Genomic DNA, 20,504 nt, shown 5'->3' with positions numbered 1-20,504 from the left:
TAAAACAAATATTGGTAATATAGGATTTTATTTTATTTTAATTGACAACAATATTCAGATTAACAGCTCTAGCTGTAGTACTAACACATCCACTAGGTGACAAAGGGCAAAGTCCCTGTCCCTAGCCCCCAAAGTCTTACAGTGCAAGTATCAGATAAGATATAGGAAACTATTTAGAAACAATAAGGCAACAGCAGCTAGCATCACAAGAAGTGATATCTTGTTAGAAGTAGCTCAATGGTGTCATGCTTTTGTAGGCACTTCAGGTACGGAACATCTTGGGAAGAGAGATGAACTCCAAAGGTGAGGTTACAAAGGGGTACTAGTCCAAGCATAAGGTATCAAACAAATGCATGCTTGCAAATACAGTAAATGGGCAACAGGGCTGGTGTTATAACTTGAAGGAAAACCTTGACAAAGAGAAATGGTAAGATACAGCTGGGTGAAGGAAGACTTGAAACTGAGGGCAAGTTACTAATATTTCATGCACCAGAGAAGGAAGGCCAGTGGGGATATAAAAAGACATGGTCAGACTGACAGTCTGTCACTCTGAAAATGATCTCTGTAAGAGGATTCCTGACAGATATGACTGGAGAAAGAATAATCCTCAATGGTAGTGAGGATGAGCATTTAACTGAAGAGTAGGCAGGAAAACACCTACAGAAGGGATGTTAGGCAGAAAAAGCCCGCAAGACTTAGATGTAGTCTGCAAAGAACTTAAGAAAAAACAAAACAGTTATACTAGGTCAGTAAAAAAAATATAGCACAGAAAGAGTGTTCCTTTCCATGATATTCCACGCCAGCATCCAGCAATCAGCTGTGTAAAAACTTCCTGAAGTTGAGTTGCATCATCACCATCACATTTAATAGCTCCTCAGAGACATAATAGAGTAATGCCTGATCCATTTTTGAACCTGTTAATATTCTGACCTCTAAAACATCCTTTGGCAAGGAATTCCACTATTCAATTGCATGTTATGTTGGGGGGGGGGGGGGGGGGAGGAGAAAGGGAGTACACAAAAACGCCCTAAAAACAACAAAAACAAATAAACCCTTCTGTTAAAATGTTTTAAAACTTTCTTGAGAATTTCACAGGATGTTTGCTTGTTCTCATTATATTAGAGTTCATGAATAATTGTTCCCTGATTGCCTGCCTGAGGCCTCACATGATGTTACAGCCGATTCCCCTCAGTCATCTCTTTTCCAAGATGAAGTATTTTACTTTATTTGACTTTTACTGTGACAAGACTCCTTCCGTATATCTCAACAGCCTTCATGCCCTTATCTCAAACTACAGTATCATTTTAAAATTATGATAACAAAAGTACAGACAATACATAGATTGCACACACTGTGGATTTATGGATTGGCATAATTATATCAATGTTCACATTTTCTGTTTGTTTTTCTATTTCTTTCCTACTAATATGAAAGACTCTATTTGCCTTTTTAATTGCTAAGATATGAGGGAGAGATCTGTATCAGTGAGACTGCCAAATTACAGACCTGCCCTAACAGACAATATGGCAGTGTTTTCCCAAAAAGTAGATGGAAGGTTTGGAAAGAACCCTAGGAGATCTGTTTTGACTAAGGGAGTCTAAGCTGGGCAATAAAGGAGGAGATGACAGAGAAGCAAGACTACATTTTCACTGAGATGATACAAATACCATGAGCCTATGAATCATCTGCAAAGAGATGATACTTAAATTGTGTTTCCACATAAGATTATGCAAAGATGAAGAGCAGAATACAGGAAAAAAAGGGGGCGGCTGAGAGACAACACGTTGCAGAACTCCCCCACAAAGCTGGATAGTAAATGAGAAAGATCTTCCAAAGGATGCACTGAAAAAGTGATCTAAGTACCCAAAACCAGCAGAATGTGGACATTTGCCAGGAAGTCACAGGGCAAAAATAACAGGGATATGGTCAACTGTTTTCACAGATGACTGACAGGTTGAAAGGATCAAAGCGCAAGATTTAAAGTGCAATTCATATAAAGATTTAGAAGTCTGCATCTTGCATGGAGAGACAGTCTCAGAAGCAACCCAATGGGATCACCCCGCTTAGTCGCATACACCTGTGCTCTGCCTTTTACCATGCCCTTAGCACTACTGCCCATCCCTGCCATGCACTCTGCATTTGTACTTGCTCCTCTTACAGTAGCACAGGGCTACAGTATGATGCTAAGAAGCTGCTTTACTCATGTGATTGCAATGTCAAGGGCTTTTTGTATAGCAACTGAATGTGCCTTATACAGCCTTCAGAGCAGAAGTTAATACTGACTGAGGGAGTATGAATTCCAACTGGAATGGAGTATTACACAACTTTATGAGACACAGCTCCTCACTCTACCAGGAACTGGGCTACAAGTGGAAGGGTGGCCCCCCTGCTACAGATCTGCATCTCCTTTTCCTCATCCATTCCAGATCAGTTAACCAGGTTAGCTGCTTCTGCTAAGCTTTCTCTCACCATGGAAGGAAACTACTGAAAAATTTAATTAATACAGTTTCCCACCCTGAATTGTCTTCAAAGAATCTGTCCATGAAGTAGGACAGTCTAGATCAAAATCACTGTTCAAAAATTATTTTGGATCCTCCCATTCCTCTCTATTTTGCACTCACATCTCCCATGAAAACTGTTTTGTAGATGTGCTAAAGATCACACAACAGCCAAAATGAGTAAGAAACTCTATAAACTGATTTGTTTTCCAACAATTACACATGCATATATATACATACTCACACATGCCTCTATATATCAGTGACTTCTGAAAATACAAATGGAAATGACATTGTAATCTTCCAAGCATTCTGCTTTCTCATTGCACACAGAAAAAAAAAGAGCATTCTTAACTAATATATTTAGTTACTAAAATTTTCTGTCCCTTAGAAAATAGATAAATTAATTATAATAAGCCCCCACTTGGACAATTTTGTGTATAGCATTCGTATCAGCTATCTGTTAAAAAAAAAGGCAAAATCAACACATACATTTTCTTAAATAAAGGACTTGCATAAAACAAAGTCAGGCACTCGGTTCCTCTTTCATTCCATATGATACACAGCTGCGTCAATTCCATCAGGAAACAGGCAACAGGAAATTCTTAACATTCTGAAGAGAAATCTAAAGATGTGTCTCATCACCCTTCCTCCTAAAAGTGCTTTTCAATTGTCTAAAAGACGTTTACACCAGTTCTAAAATTATTAATTACTTTACTTAGCTTTTAAGCAGCTATAGGCCTCATTAAGTAACTAACAAGGAGTCAAAAATAGATTTTTTTGTGAGTTGCCTTCACTTTTTAATTTCCTCTATCCCAAAATATATTTATAAATCAATAAAGAAAGCTTGACACCTATGGACAAAATCAAAGCCAAGTACCCTAGCTGTTGGAAAATGTTCCTTCATAATGTGCTGCTCCTGTGTTGTTTGTGTTTCTAACTATAGCTCTTGCATATATAATTCCATTATACTTTTATAAATCACCGTTTTGAAAAATGCTTTTGAACCATTAATATATTTTCCTGGTTAAAATTCTTTGAGATGTTCTTAACAAGAGTCTTAGATAATGAATTTGGGCAAACTCTGGAACAGTCTTTACAGTATTATCATTCTCATTAATTTTCAGAACTACCCACTGTGTTGAGATGATTGTCATGGGCCTAAGACTTCAATTTGGCTAAATATTTTTGCATATATTTCAACATATAAGTAACTAACAGATGTTTAAAATGTTAAGTTCACATTCTAGAAATAGTTAAATGTTTACTGTAATATCATAATTTGTTTTTGCACTCATTTTTATTTTGCTGCTTCTATCTTTAAACACTCCGTTAGAGTCCCGGTTGGCTGTAGACAAAATGCTTTAAAACGACTTCACAAGAAAACAAAACATACTCGATTTAGTAAATACAGCTGTGCTTTTAAAGAAAGAATAAAAATCCCACTTAACGGTACCACAAATGAAAAACAAAGAAAAGAAAAGAAAACACTTAATGCTAGAAATGTTACTTTTACCTAAGGTCCAGACTTTATGTAAACCATTTTAAATTGTTTGCATAATAAAAGCTTTTAAATTCATATTTCATGTTCGCTTTAGAAACCTAATACATTCTGCTGTCTTACATCATTACTAGAAGGCTATATTAGATTTAAAAAAAATTACTTTAAAAATGTTAATACACAGTATATACGGTATCTTACTTTAGTCCAGATTATTCTTTTTTCTTTGCTTTTTTTTGTTATCTTTGAAGACTGCTTCTGTTTCCATTGTTTCATCCTTAACCATTCACATATCAGAGCAATAAGTATTTCATTACTGGTTTATCTGTCCAGAGGCTTGAGAAGCAGTAACAATTAACCCTCCCTTCACAGTGATTGATACAGGCTTTGCTTTCAATTTGTTCCACTACACAGATCATGAAATTCTGAATGCGATCATCCTTATTGACCTACACTTTCAAACACACGGCTACAATGAGATGAAAGTAATTATTAAAAGGAACACAGGACTACTCAATGCTGAAACAAAGTCTTGAAAAATCTTTTAGATGACCTTCTCATAAAACTAGCATTATTTGATGTGAAATAAAATGATGGTTTCACTTCATAATCTGGAAATATTAAAATTAAATCTGATCAAGGTACAATATCATTATATCATATAAGCCCAGCTCTAATGTGGTATCAGTTCATATCTGACCCAATAAACATTGACTTCAACCAGAGTGATCATAGTAGGATCAGGCCCTATATATTTTAAAAGTTCCTCCGTCGGCTTTATTTTACATCAGCCATGTTTGAAATATTGTGTTAAAACTGACAAGATTGTAATTACTATTCTACTATAGTCTGTTTAAAAAAGACACAGTGTTTCTTTTTAAGATCCTGGACTTCTTGAGGCACCTAATGTAAATAAGTACACAGGAAATTCAGACTGCTAAGGAAAAATGAGAAACTCAAGTCAGATTTCCATCATCGGCTGAGATGAACCAAGACTTATATATACCACTGTTGGAGACTTACTGCAGTGGAAAACAAGTATTTTTCATAAACCCTTGAAAAGTAACACCACCAAAATATTAATTTCTTGTAATTGATACCTTTTTGAAAAAAATGCAAAAGGTTTGTTAGGTGAACAGTAATGACAGAACTATTTAAAATATGGGTTCCAGTCAAAGAAAATCAGGATAGAAAACTGTGCAGAAGGACATTCTTACAGGCCTGAGGCTCTAATCACAAAACAGAGTGATGGAGATGAACCAATACTGCATGGATTAGCAATGAATTATTTTGAACTATAATCATGTGCCAGCACAAAGGGGAGGTAAAAACTAGCCATTACTCACAAGCTGATCTGCAGATAAAAAGAAAAAAAAGTAAAAAGGGGAAAAAATTTATATGCTAAACTGAATCGGGAGAATAATGAAAATCTAAAATGTTGTTACACTTCAAGTAACATTCTATTTAATGTCTTTCATGTACTGTATAATATCGAGTATTTACACAATACAATCTGTAAGATGCTGGGGCTAAAGCAGGGTTAAATCAGACAACTCTTCTGTAAATTAGTACTGGATAATAATATGTGCTGAAAAATATCCTAATAGAAGAGTTAGTTTTAAAATAACATACATGGGCACTAATTTCTCCCACTGTAAAATTGCAGGAAATACATATATATACATGCATAGATAGAGATATATGCAAATGTGTATATGCACATGCACACTTATGTATACATGTGCATATATAATGAGGGATTTAATTTCCATTAGTCCATCTGAAAGCAAAGCACCACCATCTTAAGATTCAATGTTAGTTTTCCCACTCGGGAGAAAAAAAAAATGTTAGAACTAATTTTGTGAGAAAAGAAAAATCAAAACTGCTATCCACAAAGATTCCTGAGATTCTTATGAACAGACTGTTTAAATGAAGAGCACTTTAATCAGTAGAGGAATCCTCACGTTTCTAATGTCTTGCTGTGCATTCTGCAGGTTATAGTAGCAGCTGGTAGAGGTCATATATCTTTTGTGAGCATCCCAAAAAGGCTCACTGCCAGACTGTTAAATTATGAATAAGCAATGAACAAAAGAATGCAGATACGGTGGTGACAAGATAATCCAAGCAAATTTATCTATGACAAATTTCACAGGATTAACAAATTACATTTACACAGAACAATAAAAATGTGCAAAAAAAAAGGATGAGCCTACTTTTCCCTCACAGCATTAGAGGAAAAAAAATCGCCATTCCAATGCATGTATTTACATTTAACTTTATCTAAAGTAAGACATTTATAGCTTGCTGAAGACAATCAACTAGCATTATTTCCTTTTAAGCAAATACATATACTGTGTTAATCTAACATACAACATATGCCTACACTTTCCAGTATACATGTATACAAGTCACTGGAAAATCTTTTAAAGTTTTCCTCACAATTAGTAAAAAGCAGAATAAATATAGAATAATTCTAATTTTGCTTTTCAGGTGGAATATTCTGCCATTCTCTGTCAGTTAAAAGACACTTTTTCCCTTAATCATTTTGGGGTTTGTTCCTATTTGATCAAACAAATATTGTAATATATGATAATTGCCACAAGAAAAATATAAGTAATGAATAGGACTTAAATACTTTTTGCAGTAGTATCACAAAACCATTAATAATCAATTTTTTAAAAAGTCATCACTCTGAAAGGATTTCTAAATCCAGAATCTAAATACTGGGTGTTCCTAAAGATGCATGTTCAGTATGTCAAATAATTTTGAGGGGAAGAAGAGGGAATTTGCAGTGTTTGCTACATCCTGTGGTCCCCTATTCTGGTCTTGAGAAGTGATGCAAAAACAGAATTCGAAAAACTGCCCTCAAAAAGCATGGAATAACAGTTTCCAAATCGCAATTCTGTAGAGAAGCATTTTTCTTCCTGTTAACAAAGGAATAACAGGAAAGACATCAACTCTTAGTTTCAAAATTTAAGTGTAAGTAGGGTGACTGATAAAAGGAACAGCATATATGTTTGAAAGATCTGGAATTTGCTGCATCTTTTCTATCATGCTTCTCATCTCAAGTCTGTATTTTCTGTCGCCTCCATTTATTTCTTGTTGTTTGTTGATCCGAAACAGTTGTTTAATAAAAATAAATCTCGAATAAAAATGGGCCTTCTGAAATCATATATTTCATTTACGTATCAAATATATGTTCTCATTACAGAGCACTGACTACAAACAGGAAACCTCACTATTAAAGTGAACATCCAATTAATTAAGATACTTTAGTAAACTACTTGGATCCTTCAAACACTGCTACTTGAGTACCATTTATCTAGCTCATTCAGCCGTTGAAAAAAATTACTGTACTTTTGATTTTCCACAAGAAATGCAAGTTTTGTTGTAAAACTGAACAGCAACTCAGAAAGAATGAACAAATAAATTAGCCCAAAGCATTTGTTTCTCTTTTTATGTTCACCTTCTATTTGTTACTTACTGAGAGAAAACAGTTTTGTTTTTTTACAGTGCAGTTTTTTTGAGAACCTCCTGTCCATACTGTTAGTAATTTATGCAAAGGTGAAGCAAACATGCCAATCCTACATCTAACTATAGTCAGACAAATAAAATCAGCTACTTTTTTTTGCAGCTGTGAAGGTTGAAGGATACGTACCATTGGCAACTATTCTCTTTTTTTAAGACTTTTTTTCTGTTTTAATCCCACTGCCAGCACTGTACAGATTCAGTCACTCAGTTCTTTCTATTGACCTCAACCTTGACCTGTGAAGACTGCCCACTTACATTTTTTTTCCCACTAAGTAACAAATTCGGCCTCCCATCATCTCTTAAGAAAAAACAGCTTTCTAACAAGCGTTCTTCTAAAATTTGGTACGTTATACTTTTGCTAAATGAATTACAGCCTTGGCAGGACGATTCTGGGCCACCTAACTCCTATAAGCCTAGGCTGTGAGTAAACTGATCATAATGTGAATTTGCACATGACTTTCAAACATGACGCATAAGCAAGAGGAAAAAAAAATCCCCCCAACATAAATATAACAGTTCTGTACCTAAATTCGAGCAAAACTATAACCCTTTAAGATTTAATCCAAAATTATTTTCAAAGACTATTCATTACTCAATAAAATTCAGTTTAAAACAATGTAATGTGTAATGAAGCCTGTCCTAAATTCCTGTTGGGGACAAAATTCCCAGGCAAGTATTTTAAAAGGGGCTTATAGGATTTAGGTGCCCATATTTCACTGAAATGCAGTGTGTGTTGGATGCCTAAATCCAATAGGCTCTTCAGAAAATCCAAGCCCCAGGGACATTATTGTAGATTACATACACACATATTATTCAGAGTATATCCTGTAAATTCACTATATACATATGTAAACCTAACATGCCTGCAGGTAATGGAACAGTACTTTTCCACTTAAATTATTTAACGTAAGTGTTGAACTTCTATTATATATCAAGCTAACAGCTAATTTTAAATTGCAATCAAGCCATTCTCTGAAAGCACTTTATTTCAGAGGAGGTTTTGCCTGTAAAAGAAATGTAAATCCCTCTAACGAAGGCAGTCTAATCTTTGAATACACAGTCAAAATGGGGGCTGGAATTTCATTCCCAGTGCTAACATTGACATCTTCTGCCACTTCTGCTAGTTCTCAAAAATCTTTTGTGCATAACTATCTCATCAGTAAAACGTGTAGAACAGTGTTTACAGGCCTTTTGAAGCACACTAAGCTATATAAAGAAACATATCTACAGAAATACTCAGTATTAATATTAAAGTCTTCTTCAGACATTGTATGACATCAGTGAGAAGTTCCCTAGAACAGACAAATGACAAGATATGGCCAAAGAGTGAAAGTCCAAAATGCAACATATAAGAAAGGCTGGGAAAATATCCTGTAACAAATCTTCAAAACTCTGCTTTCGGTAATCTCTTTCAAATTCTTGCTTACATATCACTTGTTCTTTAATGTGCCTGACTCTCGCCTGCATGCAGAGCGCTGGGTAAGGGCTGGCATAACTCTCAGTATCTAGCTGCAGCAGGCTGAGACCAGAATCTCCTTGAGGACTGCTACATTTTTACTTGAGAATCTCAAGACTTTCGTGTTTTATAATAATACACAGATGCAAAGTTCACTCCTCCTCCCACTAAGTACGATAAAGTTTGTCACTGTGATCTCACTGAGAACAAATTCACATCTATTGAATTATATGGTAAAAGTACTATTATCCTTGCTTGTGATTCTCTGTAGTATACTTTAATTATATGCATAATTTCATTTGGGACTTTTCTAAAGATTAAGGTAAAACTCAAACCCAATACTCTCCCAAAGACAGGGTCCAGTCCTGCCAAGTTACAGACACAAATACTGTCCTACCGTTAACATACCTTCTCTGTCCTGTGTAATATGCTACTATAGCATACAAAATTAATGAATATTTTTACTACTCGAAGTCCTGTTCAAATCAATGGCACAACAGTCCTATTCATTTGACTAGGACTTTGTGTATTGCAAAACTACTGCTCGAGCTAGTCACAGAACAATGCTCTAGTCATATAAGACATGGCAGCAACCATTATATTCTTACTATAGCACATCTTCTTATGCAGAAAAATGCAGTATTATTACAAATTATCCTTATTATGCAAAGTCCTATTAAACAAAAAGTCACGCACCTCATTCGCACTAATGGGACTTTGTATGTTAAAGATAACACGCAGTAGCCTTATAAATATTACATAGAAAGAAATTGCCTCTTCTGAAAAAATGCAATTATTATGAAATGAATTTTCAAAATATTTCCTCTCATAGCCATAAATCTTTAGCAACTTCTTTAAAAAAAAAAAAAAAAATAGACCAAACATTAAGCATAAACAAACAAACCAACCAACCAAAGAAACAGATGACTGGGGTGCAAATGCAAAGTCTTGGCTATGTACCTTAAAAATATCTTATGTTTAAAATATAAAACCAAATTTCCAGGCTGACATCCTGCAGAACAAGTTCGCTTGATTCATTTTGAAACAATGTGACTAATGCTGAAATCTCATCTCACATAAGGTGCTTTTACACCTGCAAGAGCCTCTAGTGACAACAACACAAAATGAATCTGATGGACTGACTGAATATAAGGTTTATTCACATGAGATGAGATTTCAGGAAACGGTCTCATAACACTAAATTCAAAAAACCCAATTACTTAATTGATATCAAATGAAATTCTGCCATGTTTGTAAAACGATTTCATCTTACTGACCTCAATGGGAGCAGAATCAATCCCAAAATGTTAATAAAATGGTAACAGTTAGTTTTCATGGTCCGTATCAGCTATTCAAAATTCTTATCTTAAAAAGATTTAGCAATAAAGAGGGTATTGTTATAAAGATCATTTTATGAAACACACATTTATTTAAACATTGTACTTTTTAGGAAGGATGCTGGTGAAACTTATGCCTAGAATGTCAATTTTCAACAACTGTTTTACATCACTCTCGCAGTAAAATTCCCATCTGGGCTGGCAACTTGTGTGCCAAGTTTCAAACAAATGTGATTTGAAACTGCCAATATATTAGACTCCGAAATTCAAGTAAGACACTAATAAAAGGAGATGGATATTGACAATATATCCTGATATGCCCTTAAAAATACCTATGGTTCTGGGTGCTGTATTAATCTGTTAACAAAACTCTCTAATTATTTATAACTTATAGCATTAGAATATAATGCCATTAAATTGGTACAAAACAAGCTAACTGGATATAAGTTGTAAGAAAAAAATCAGTTGTGCTGTGAAGAATGTAGAAACAGTGCTGCAGACAAAACCCTGTTATTCAGAATCCCATTAGTTACTGAAAATATGTAATATAACTTTTGTTGATCAATACTCTCGTGTAAGCTCTAAATAATGTATGATTCCAGTGGAGAAAAATGCAGCAAATCAAATATGGTGGGAGAATGTTTCAAATTATGAAGAGTAGTATGACTGCTAATCCATAAATCAGAAATCGGAAAGATTGTTGTAATGTGGGAGGGCTCTATTTAATAAAGGTCATTATAACTCCTGGCTCTAGAGCTATAAGATCTAATATCCTCTCTGGTAGCTTTATGATATGCCCATGCATTACTGTTCTTGTTGACAGTCTGTTGCCTTGGAAATATTTCATTATTTCAGTTTTTCCATTTGTAGACCCTTGGCCTTGTGATATGAAGGCCACCCTATTTCATATTTTCGATTATCATTTAAGCAATCTTCTGGAGCTATTTATATAAAAGCAAGTGTTAGACAATGCATATCATCATTTATCACTGCTATGTTTAAGCTCATGCTCTAGAAAGAAATGCCAAAATAAAGGGTTTTTTTCTCTTTCACTTTAAACCAATAGCACTGTGATATTATGATATGCTTTACAAATCAATGCTGGCATATTATATGCATGACACTTCTGTGTATTTAATTTTCTTGGTTATATATCCACACAACTGAACAGTCCTAAACTGCTATTGTAACTGTAGAATTTGCTAACACTCATAGTTTAAAAGAAAACCTAACAAATATAAGTGTGTTACTTTTCAAACATTCTTTAAAAAACCTAAACAGGTGGAAAAAGTTTCAAAACAATTCAAGTGCTTGGTTGCATCAGAAGCTACTACTTTTTACATTTGTTTTGTAATCACTAACCTCTGGCTTGAAAAAATATAACACAAGCTACCTAAAAGCTGTTGAAGTGAAGACTAAACACAGAATGTACACAAAGTTCACTTACAGGATTCTTAATCTTGAGAACTAGTTTACTGAAGTAGTAACTAAGAAGAGACTACAAAACCCCTTAAGTAACTGATACGTGCCTGTATTTCAAAAAACTTGGCTCAGAAAGCTGAAAGGATGCGTACAAAGACAGCTTAAATAAACAGTTACATGCAAGACTTCAGGAGCACATTACATAACTTTTAATAAAATGTACATAAGTGCCTGCTTATTGAAGCATTGATCGACATTCTCCAAAACTTTTTTTTGAAGAACAAACAGATCGCAGTTATTTCTGTTACAAAAATTGTCATCAACTTCTACATGTGATATTTGTACCTAAAACTGTTCAGAGCATTGTAAAGAGTGATGATAAAGTGAACCCTAAGGGCAAAAAACAACTGCTTGGACACTAGGGCAAGTTTGTGGCTATTAGTGTTCTAGAAATTTAGACTACTTTTTTCCCCTGAAATGATTACTCCTCCCACTCCCTACAGGGAAAAACTACTCCGATCCAACCTTTAAAATGACAGCATCAGAGCTGAACAAGAAGATGCTATTAAAGGGCATTAAATTAAATACAGTATATCCTCCTACAACTTCAATCAGAATTTCAGACCAAGTGTTATTTAGTTCAGCTCTCAAGTGGAGCAGAATAACAAATCGCGCACTTTGATTTACCTTCTCCGAATGCCAAATGGAGACAGGTGATAAAGAAAGCACTCATGCACAGGCTATGAAGTTTCCCCTAGAAATTAATTCTATCTTCAAGATTCCTATCTCAGAGAAATTCCCAAAATGGCACACAAATATGCTTCTGCTGGAGAGATTACTGAAGCTATCCTGGCAAATACACTTAGCACTAATACAGTACCATTCTCAGAAAGAAGACAGCCGAATTGTGTGTTGGGGGGGGGGGGACAGGACTTATTGATACAAATTGTTTTTCCAACAAAGAACTCTGCAGGAGAAAAGCCTGCTGCTAGAAGTGTTATTAACACAGTAGAAACGCCTTTGCAGGCACTGAAATGGAGATTTAAAAAATATTTATAGTTGAAGATGAAAATCTGTAAGTTAAGTCATTGACTTCTGAGGATGCACTGTTTTCCCATTATACGTATCTCCAAATTCTGCTACATATCAATATAGCCTTGTCAAAGTGCAACAGTTAATACTAATGCATCTAACACAGCCGCAGTAACACTTCAGCGGCGAATATGAAATGTAGGGTTTTCTGATACCGGGCAGTCTGCTTCCTTAGGAAAAATGGCATAGCTATTTAGATAAAATCTGTGGGTTTTGGAAGTTGTACCAGAAATGCTGATCATACTAAAAAATATGTTTGAAATTAAGATTAAAATGAGCCCGATTCCCTAGACTTTATTTTTGTTTAAATATTTTTCAGACTTACTTGTGCTGTGAAATATAAACTGAGTAACACATGACCTAGCTACTTTGAAAAGCTGTCTAAATGTTAAATTCCGTTTTTACAGCTAACCAGGAACCTTCCTCACCCCTTACCCTCAAGTTCACTTGTAACTCTGAAGTGACGGGGGGTGCCCACCCCAAACCCTCTGGCTGCTCTCCTTCTGGGCATACATCTCATCGCAGTGCAGCAATGGAGCTTTGAATACTTTTGTAAGAATCACAAAGTAACATCACATGAACTTGTACTCTTGTTTCCTACCAGTCACTTCTAGAAAGATTCACTTTACTAGAACAAATCCGCTACGGGCAATTCGTGTCACCAGCAGAGCAGATTAATTGCGAGGAGCACTCTCCCCCGACGAAAGTATACGGGGCAGGCGGCGGGCCGAGAAGCAAACGGGGGGAGCGCAACCCCCCCACGCCCCCCCCCGCCCGCCCCCGCCTCCCGCCGCGGGCCCCGCGCACCGCCGCACCGCCTCCCCGCCCGCCCGCGCACCGGCTCCGCTCGGCCCGCCCCGGGGGGCGCCGGCACCCGCGGCCCGCCCGGCGGCGGCAGCGGCGGAGCAGGGGGGGGGCCGGGCCGGGCCGGGCAGCCCCGCGGGCGCAACCGGCGGCGCGGCCCCCCCGCTCCGGCCTAGCCGCACTTGAACCGCACCGGCGGGGCCGGCCCCTCCGCCCGGCAAGCCGGGCCTGGCGCGGCGCCCCGCCGCCCCCGGAGCCGCCGAGGGCCGCCCGGGGGGGGCCTCCCGCCTCCGCGCGCGCACACACACACACACACGCACACGCCCGCTCGCCAACGCGCCCCGCCAAGCACCGGCTCCGGGAAGCCGCGGCGGTGCGGCTGCCGGAGCGGGGCTGCTGCTGCGCGGCTCGCCCTGTGTGTGTGTGTGTGTGTGTGTGTGTGTCTGTCTGTGTCTGTGTGTGCGTGTGTGTGTGTGTGTGCGCGTGCGGCTGGCGGTACGCACGAGGAGGAACTCCCGGTGCCCGGCTGTGCGAGCAGCGGGTGCCGGCGGCAGGTCCCCCCACCCCGGCATGGCAGCCAGCCCCGGCCCCCGGCGGCGGCGGCACGGCACGGCCCGGCGCTGCTGCGGCTGCTGCTGCTGCAGGTTCAATAAAGAGAAAGTGTTACCGTTCTCGCCTGGAAGGATCCTGCTGAAAGCTTGGCTTGGTGGGCGCCATCTTCCTGGGATTTTTTTTTTTTTTTCTCCTCTCTCCCTTACTTTTCCCCCTCCTGATGTTGGTGTGTGTTGTGTGTCTAGCAGCAGCAGCGGCGGCAGCAATGGCCCTGCTTAGCCAGACAGGCTAAGGAAAAGTACTGAGGCCAAAGCATCGCGGGCTCCCACTCCTCCGCGCAGTCCTGGTGCAGGTTGCTCGCTCGCTCGCTTGCTTGCTAGCGCTGCTGCAGCCGCTGCCGCCGTCCATAAGCCGAGGAGCGGAGGGAGCCGGGGCCCCGCCGGCCCCAGAGACATGCCCAGCGCAGGCAGCGGCGGCGGCCGGCGGCGGCGGCGGCGGCGGCGGCGGCGGCGGCGGCGGGGGGAGCGAGCCGCGGCGCAGCCCCGGCGGGCAGCCCGGCCGCTGGCATCGCCCGGCAGGTGCGGCACACACACACACACACACACACACGCACACACACACACACGCACGCACACCCAGCGCACACCCACACTCGCACCCCCTCGCCCGCGGACCGGGCTACGCGGGGCGCCAGGCCATGGGACTAGCGGGGCGGGGGCGGGGGAGGGAAGGAGGGGAGTCAGGGATCTCCGGGCTTGACCGCTGTGAAAGTATTTCTGGGCATTTTCCAGCTGCTTCCCCAGCTCCGCTCCCACTCTGCGTGCAGGGGACACAGCCTCCGCCGCCGGCGCAACAACGCCACTCAGTTGCAGTTTCGCACACTTTCCTCCTCGGAGCCTGGGCTCCAGCGGGGAAGAGGGGCTGAGGGAGGGAGGCGGGCGGACAGGCAACTCTGCGGGGGCGCACCGCGCCCGGGCGGCGTGTCCCCCGTGGGCTCCCACGGCGGAGGACGGGCCCGGGCCGGGGGGAGGCGAGCGCCCGGCGGCCCGCAGGGCCGGACGCGGGGCTGCCTGGGGCCCGCCCGCGGGGACGCGGGGGCACCCCCCGGTCCCCTCCGAGAATGTGGCCGCACGTCCTGAGAGCACCCGCTAGGTGCGGGCGGAATGAAGGGCGTAATGCTGGAAACGCTAACGAGAGTGATGGCCCGCTCGGCGGGGAGAGGGTGTAGCACTTCACGCTGGTTTATTGGAGATTATGAAACTAATCACGAAATAAAGGAGCGGGGAAAAGAAACCGCTACCTTAATTGTTCCTTCCAGGACGTCGGGAAAACCCGAGCGCTGAGAGCTTTTAAAGGAGAAATCACTCCTTCGCTAAAAGCTTTCCATCTCCAAGGTAACTTTGTGGCAGCTCTGCTGCTGCCTTGGAAGTGCAGCTCCTGGGCCTGATCCCGCTCCCAGGGAAAAGCTAGCGGGCTTCCTTGGGGAAAGGAGCAAGCCCCGAAAGTGGCGGGGATTTATTCACGAGAAACGTTTCCGCGACAACTCCAAAAGTTGGGGGGGGGGAATGGGGGGTGAGCGCGCGTGAGCCGCAGGGGACCGCCGATGGGGAAGAAGTTAGCGAAGCACCTGGAAGTTTGGCTGCGGGGCGTCGGCCTCGCACCGAGGCCGGAGTGTTTCTTCCCGCAGGAGGCAACCGCACCGACGTAACTTTGCGCGGAGCGGCCCGGACCGCCCGCGCAGCCCCGGGGACGGGACAGGACAGGACGGGACGGGATGGGATGGATGGCGGGGTGGGGGAGGGATGGGATGGAGGGGGGAGCCGCTGCCCTCCCCGCGCTGCGCACGTGCGGCCTCCGCGCGGCCGTTGCGCACGTGCGCAGCCGCCGCAGGCGGGATGGCGGCCGCCTGGCCCCGGGTCCCGCCACCCCACGGCGGCGGCACCCCGGGGCTAGCCGCGCTGCCGGGGCGGCGGGAGGCGGCCGGGGGTGCAGGTGGAGATGAAGAACTGGAGAGAGGGGGGTCTAGAAAGTACCACATGCCGTTCCCTGCCGGCAAATCTCTCTCCTCGCCTCCAAAAAGGGGGGAAAAAAAAAAAAAAAAAAAAAAGTTAACAGGTGTCACCTCGGCTTTTGCAATAGCATAAGAAGCTGTCGGTGTCTGCTATATTTTAAGAGTTTCCAGAGAGCACGAAGAAAAATCGTTCTACGTAAAGCACGCTGTTTTGTCGATAATATATAGCCAAAATTTGGAAGAAGTGCAAAAATGTTTCCCCTTGTTAGGTTAGTGTGCGAGACATCCAGACTGGTCTGGATTCCTGTTAGTCAAAGTACTTGGATGTCTGCTAAGCACTATTTGGATTAGAGGTGTTAGTTTGTCAGAGAAGTATTGCTTTTTTAACTTCTTCCTGATTACAGACTGACATAATCAAACCATTAAACGCGAAGTACGAAAAAAATGGCATGCTGCCTTGTCTATATATTTCTGTTTAACTTAAAGTCTCCAGAGGTCTCTTTCATTTGTCTAAAAGCCAATCTGACATTTCTGACCCTTGACTTCCCCACTTCACAGACTAAACTATTGTGATTGCTGCCTGTACTTCCTCGTTAAAGTGTCCGTCAGTTTCCATTGTAATTTAAATATTTTATAAGTGACAAAAATCATACAGAAACCATGAAAGGAAATAAACTTTAATCCGTTCTTTATATCTCTCACATTCAAGCTTGCTTTTTTTTTAATATATGAAAAATTGGTGTGTTTGCTTGAGCAAAACAAGACTCGTACTTAGTTTCAAATGTTTCTCAGCTAAGAAATTGCTTAGGCATCATCAGGGATTATTTCAGGAGTATCAGCTTCCTATTAATTTTTCATTTAATAAAACCTACAAAAGTTACCACCAAACGTTGTCTATCATGGGCATCAAATGGAAAATACATCATGTGTTTTCCAAAACTATAGGAAGCAACTCAAAGTTGCTGAACAACAAAACAGGCAATGGTCGATTATCTAAATCTGGCTCCTAAGCCAATTAAGTTTGAAATATTACACTGAAACTTCCTGTGATTTTTTTTTTTCTTTTACATCATAGAGATATTTAGTTTGGATATTTGAGATTATACCACATTTTTCTCAGTATTTAATTTAATGAAATAGTGGAAAGCAAGATACTTGGGACAGTGCCATTTTTATTGCATTTAGAGAAATGTAAATGTTTTGCTCCGATTTCTGCCTACATTTATCTGTTGTCATCTACTTTTTTTTTTTGAGGATTCAGCTTCGGTTGTAAGCTTCTGATAGCGAAAACTAACAGATTCAAACTTCACGTTTTGCCTCGTAGAAACACAAAGACGTGTCAGGTAATTAATTAAGCTTCACGTTAGTATCAGCACATATCGATGAATTGTTAGGGGAAATGGGGAAGGTCTTTAAACTTCATTATGACTTACTGCCAACTTTCTACGCTTGCTTCCTAAAGGCGCTCTCTGTGAATTTCCTGCATTTGCATTAGAATGCATTTAAGATGAAAAAATAACAGTGCTGAGTATACTTAGGGTTTCGTGCTATATTTCCCTGTGGTAACAGGTGACATGATAATAGTGTTAAAACTACTATGTGGAATTGCAAGTGTGCAACCCCAAGTGAAAATTGTTCTTTTTCTTGGTTGAAAGCAAATTATCAATCAGCATACCATGATCAATTATCCCCCTGGCTGCCACACACTGGGATTTGCACAAGGCATTGACATTGAGAAATTCCTCTTTAGAAAGGATGAGCGGACGGGATCCCAAACTTTGCAGCAGCCAAGCTAAGCTGCCGGGGTCTCACTTTTTTTTTTTCTTTTTTTTTTTTTTTTTCCTATTGTTGCTTTCCAGCTCATCCAAGACAAAACTAGGAGAATGTGTTTACTTCTCAGTGCATTTTAAAAGATGCTGTATTTAAAAAAAGAAAAAAAAAAAGAAAAAACCCTCCCCTCCAACCAAGCCCTCCCCCGACAAACAACAAGGAGAGATTAAAAAAAAAAAAAAAAAAAAGAAAACAAAGAAACACAAAGCACAAAGAAAAAGCAAGTGAGGGAGCCTCGAGAAGAGCCGCACAGCCCTCTCCCACTCGGTGCTCACCGTTGTTGGTAGGAGGTGATGCCCTGGACGTTTTGCGGGTTGCCGTTGGCCGCGGCGCCGGCTCGCCCCATGCCCGGCGCCGCCGGCACCCCCCCGGCCGCCCCGCCGGCCGCCGCCGCCGTCACCTGCACGCTGAAATCCGGGAAGATCCTGATCATCCCCGCGGCTCAGCACCCGGCTAGTCTCGGCGAAGAGGTGCAGCAGCAGCGACTCTCCCTCCGGCGGCTGCAGCAGCAGAGCCAGGCACGCTGCAATCCCATTAGTGAGTGGCGGCCGCTGGGAGTGAGGAAGGGCTCTTTGATGTGAGCTGCTGGGCTGCGATGGAGAGGAGTTTGGGGGGGCTGGGGGTAAGGGGGGGGGGGGATTTTACCGAACTGCAAACATGCAACGCGTGATGATTGGGGGGGGGGGGGGGGGGGGGCGGGGGGGGGGGGAGGGTGGAATAGCAAAGCTACAAAAAAAAAAGAAAAAAAAAAAGGTATGTCTAATACCACTGGAGCTGTAGAAGAGAAAAATCCAAGCTGAGGAGGGACAGGGAGGAGAGAGGGGGGCGCAATTACTTTAGCGGTGCAGTGAAAATGATGAGCAGCAAATGTTGCCTTTTTTCCCTCCTCCTTCTCGTCCCTCCACCCCCCACCCTCCACCCAAAATGCAAGTCTTAGAGGATTTCTCTGTCTCAATGAAGTAATAATAAAGGCGGCTGACCACAGTCTGGGCTAGCGCCAACTGTGCGGGGGGGAGGGGGAGGAATATCCCTGCTCCCAGAGTCCTGAGGAGAAGAGGAAGAGTGGAGGATTGTTGCAGCACAAGTTCTTGCTCTTGGTAACTTGCTTTTGCTCCCCCCCCCCCCCCCCCGCCTTTTCTTTCTTTCTATGAAGGGACGGTTTTCACAAGCGAGGAAATGCGCCGCTTTTGTGCAATGGCAGAGTTTCTTCCCTATTATAGGGAGCTGACTCTCCTCCCCTCCTAGTGTGCAGCAATGTTATTGCTAGTCAAACTTGTAAGGTGTGCGGTGCGTGTGCACGCACGGATCCCTACTGCTGCTTCAACATATCAATTACACCGCCGAGAGCTGCGGAGCGGCCCCTCGCCAGGCTCCCCTCCGGCGGCGGGCGCGGCGGGCGGCTCGGCCCGGGCCCCCGCGGGACGCGCGGCCGCAGCCCCCGACTCCTTTGTGCCGCCCCGGGCTGCGCGCAGCCCCCCCGCCTTGCGCGCCGGGCGGCCTGCCCTCCGCCCCCCCCCGCGCCGAGGGCTCAAACCGGGCCGCGGCGGTGCGCGGCCCCGCCGGAGCCGGGGCCACCCGCCGCCGAGGGCGGACGCCGGGAGCGAAGCGCGGAAAGTTGGGCGGGGAGCGCGGGTCGGCGGCGGGACGCGTCCCCCCCTACCCCCGAAGCCCCCGGCGGCTCCCCCGGCGTGCTGCGGGCGGCAGTGGGAGGGGGCACAGGCACAGGAGCCCGCCTGGCCACGGGGGCTGCGCCCCGCGTCCCCCCCCTCCCGCAACTGCAGCGGGAGGCGAGGGGCTAGGAGCCCGTCCCGGAGGGCGGGAGGGGAGAAGAGCGGCGTGCCGAGTCAGGGGCAGCAGGGGAACCGGAGAAGAAGAGACCCCCTCCCATAGCAGGGTCCCACCGGATATCCCCGCGGATGACTCCGAACCGCGGACCTGTAGCTCCAAGCTGCCGGTGGCCGGAGCTGGGGGTGCCGTGCGTGCGGGGAGAGCGGGGCCGCGGGCAACCCCGCGAGCGAAGCTGGCGGAGGAGGCAGCGCGGCGGGGCGGTGCACCTTGCACGGAGGGGAGGGCAGCGGTACTGTGCACTCGCTTCTGAGGAAACCGAGGCTCATACCCAGAGGAGTTGCTTGGGACAGAACACAGGTTGCACTCCACAATCCGCGTGGTGGTGGAAAGGCTACGGCAGCATCTCTGAAGGGGGCAGATGTCCCAGGCTGCCCCGTGGCTCAAAGGCGTTGTAACCTTTGCTTCCGTAAATCAAAGCTGTCACCTGGGCCACTCTCCCCTTTTCCCATGCAGCTGTGTGCCTCGTGGAATCATAGCTTGGCTCCTAATCTAACAATATCCTCTTATCTTGACTTTTCTTTCCATTGCTGTTTCAAACCAAATTAAGACACACCAACTTTATGTTAAAACAGAGACTGCATTCAAATCCTTTGTATTAAATAGCATCTGTGTTTGCATTCCG

General features: G+C 43.1%; 1 protein-coding gene across 2 annotated transcripts in view; it reads right to left on the bottom strand.

Annotated features, from left to right (window-relative positions):
• NPAS3 (neuronal PAS domain protein 3) overlaps nt 1-18,632 on the bottom strand; it is a 622,845-nt gene extending 604,213 nt beyond the window's left edge. Inside the window, exon 1 of one of the 2 annotated variants that reach the window (XM_074824597.1) lies at nt 18,310-18,632. In XM_074824597.1, the coding sequence (XP_074680698.1) occupies nt 18,310-18,467 (158 nt within the window). In that variant the 5' untranslated portion in view covers nt 18,468-18,632. Of the gene's footprint in view, nt 1-14,308; nt 14,522-18,309 lie in introns of those variants that run through there. The other variant, XM_074824598.1, reaches the window with a different exon arrangement.
• Nucleotides 18,633-20,504: the final 1,872 nt, after the last annotated feature.

The sequence above is a fragment of the Strix aluco genome, chromosome 4 (genome assembly GCF_031877795.1).
Source record: "Strix aluco isolate bStrAlu1 chromosome 4, bStrAlu1.hap1, whole genome shotgun sequence".
NCBI lineage: Eukaryota > Metazoa > Chordata > Aves > Strigiformes > Strigidae > Strix > Strix aluco.
This window is presented reverse-complemented; position numbering and strand designations above follow the sequence as displayed.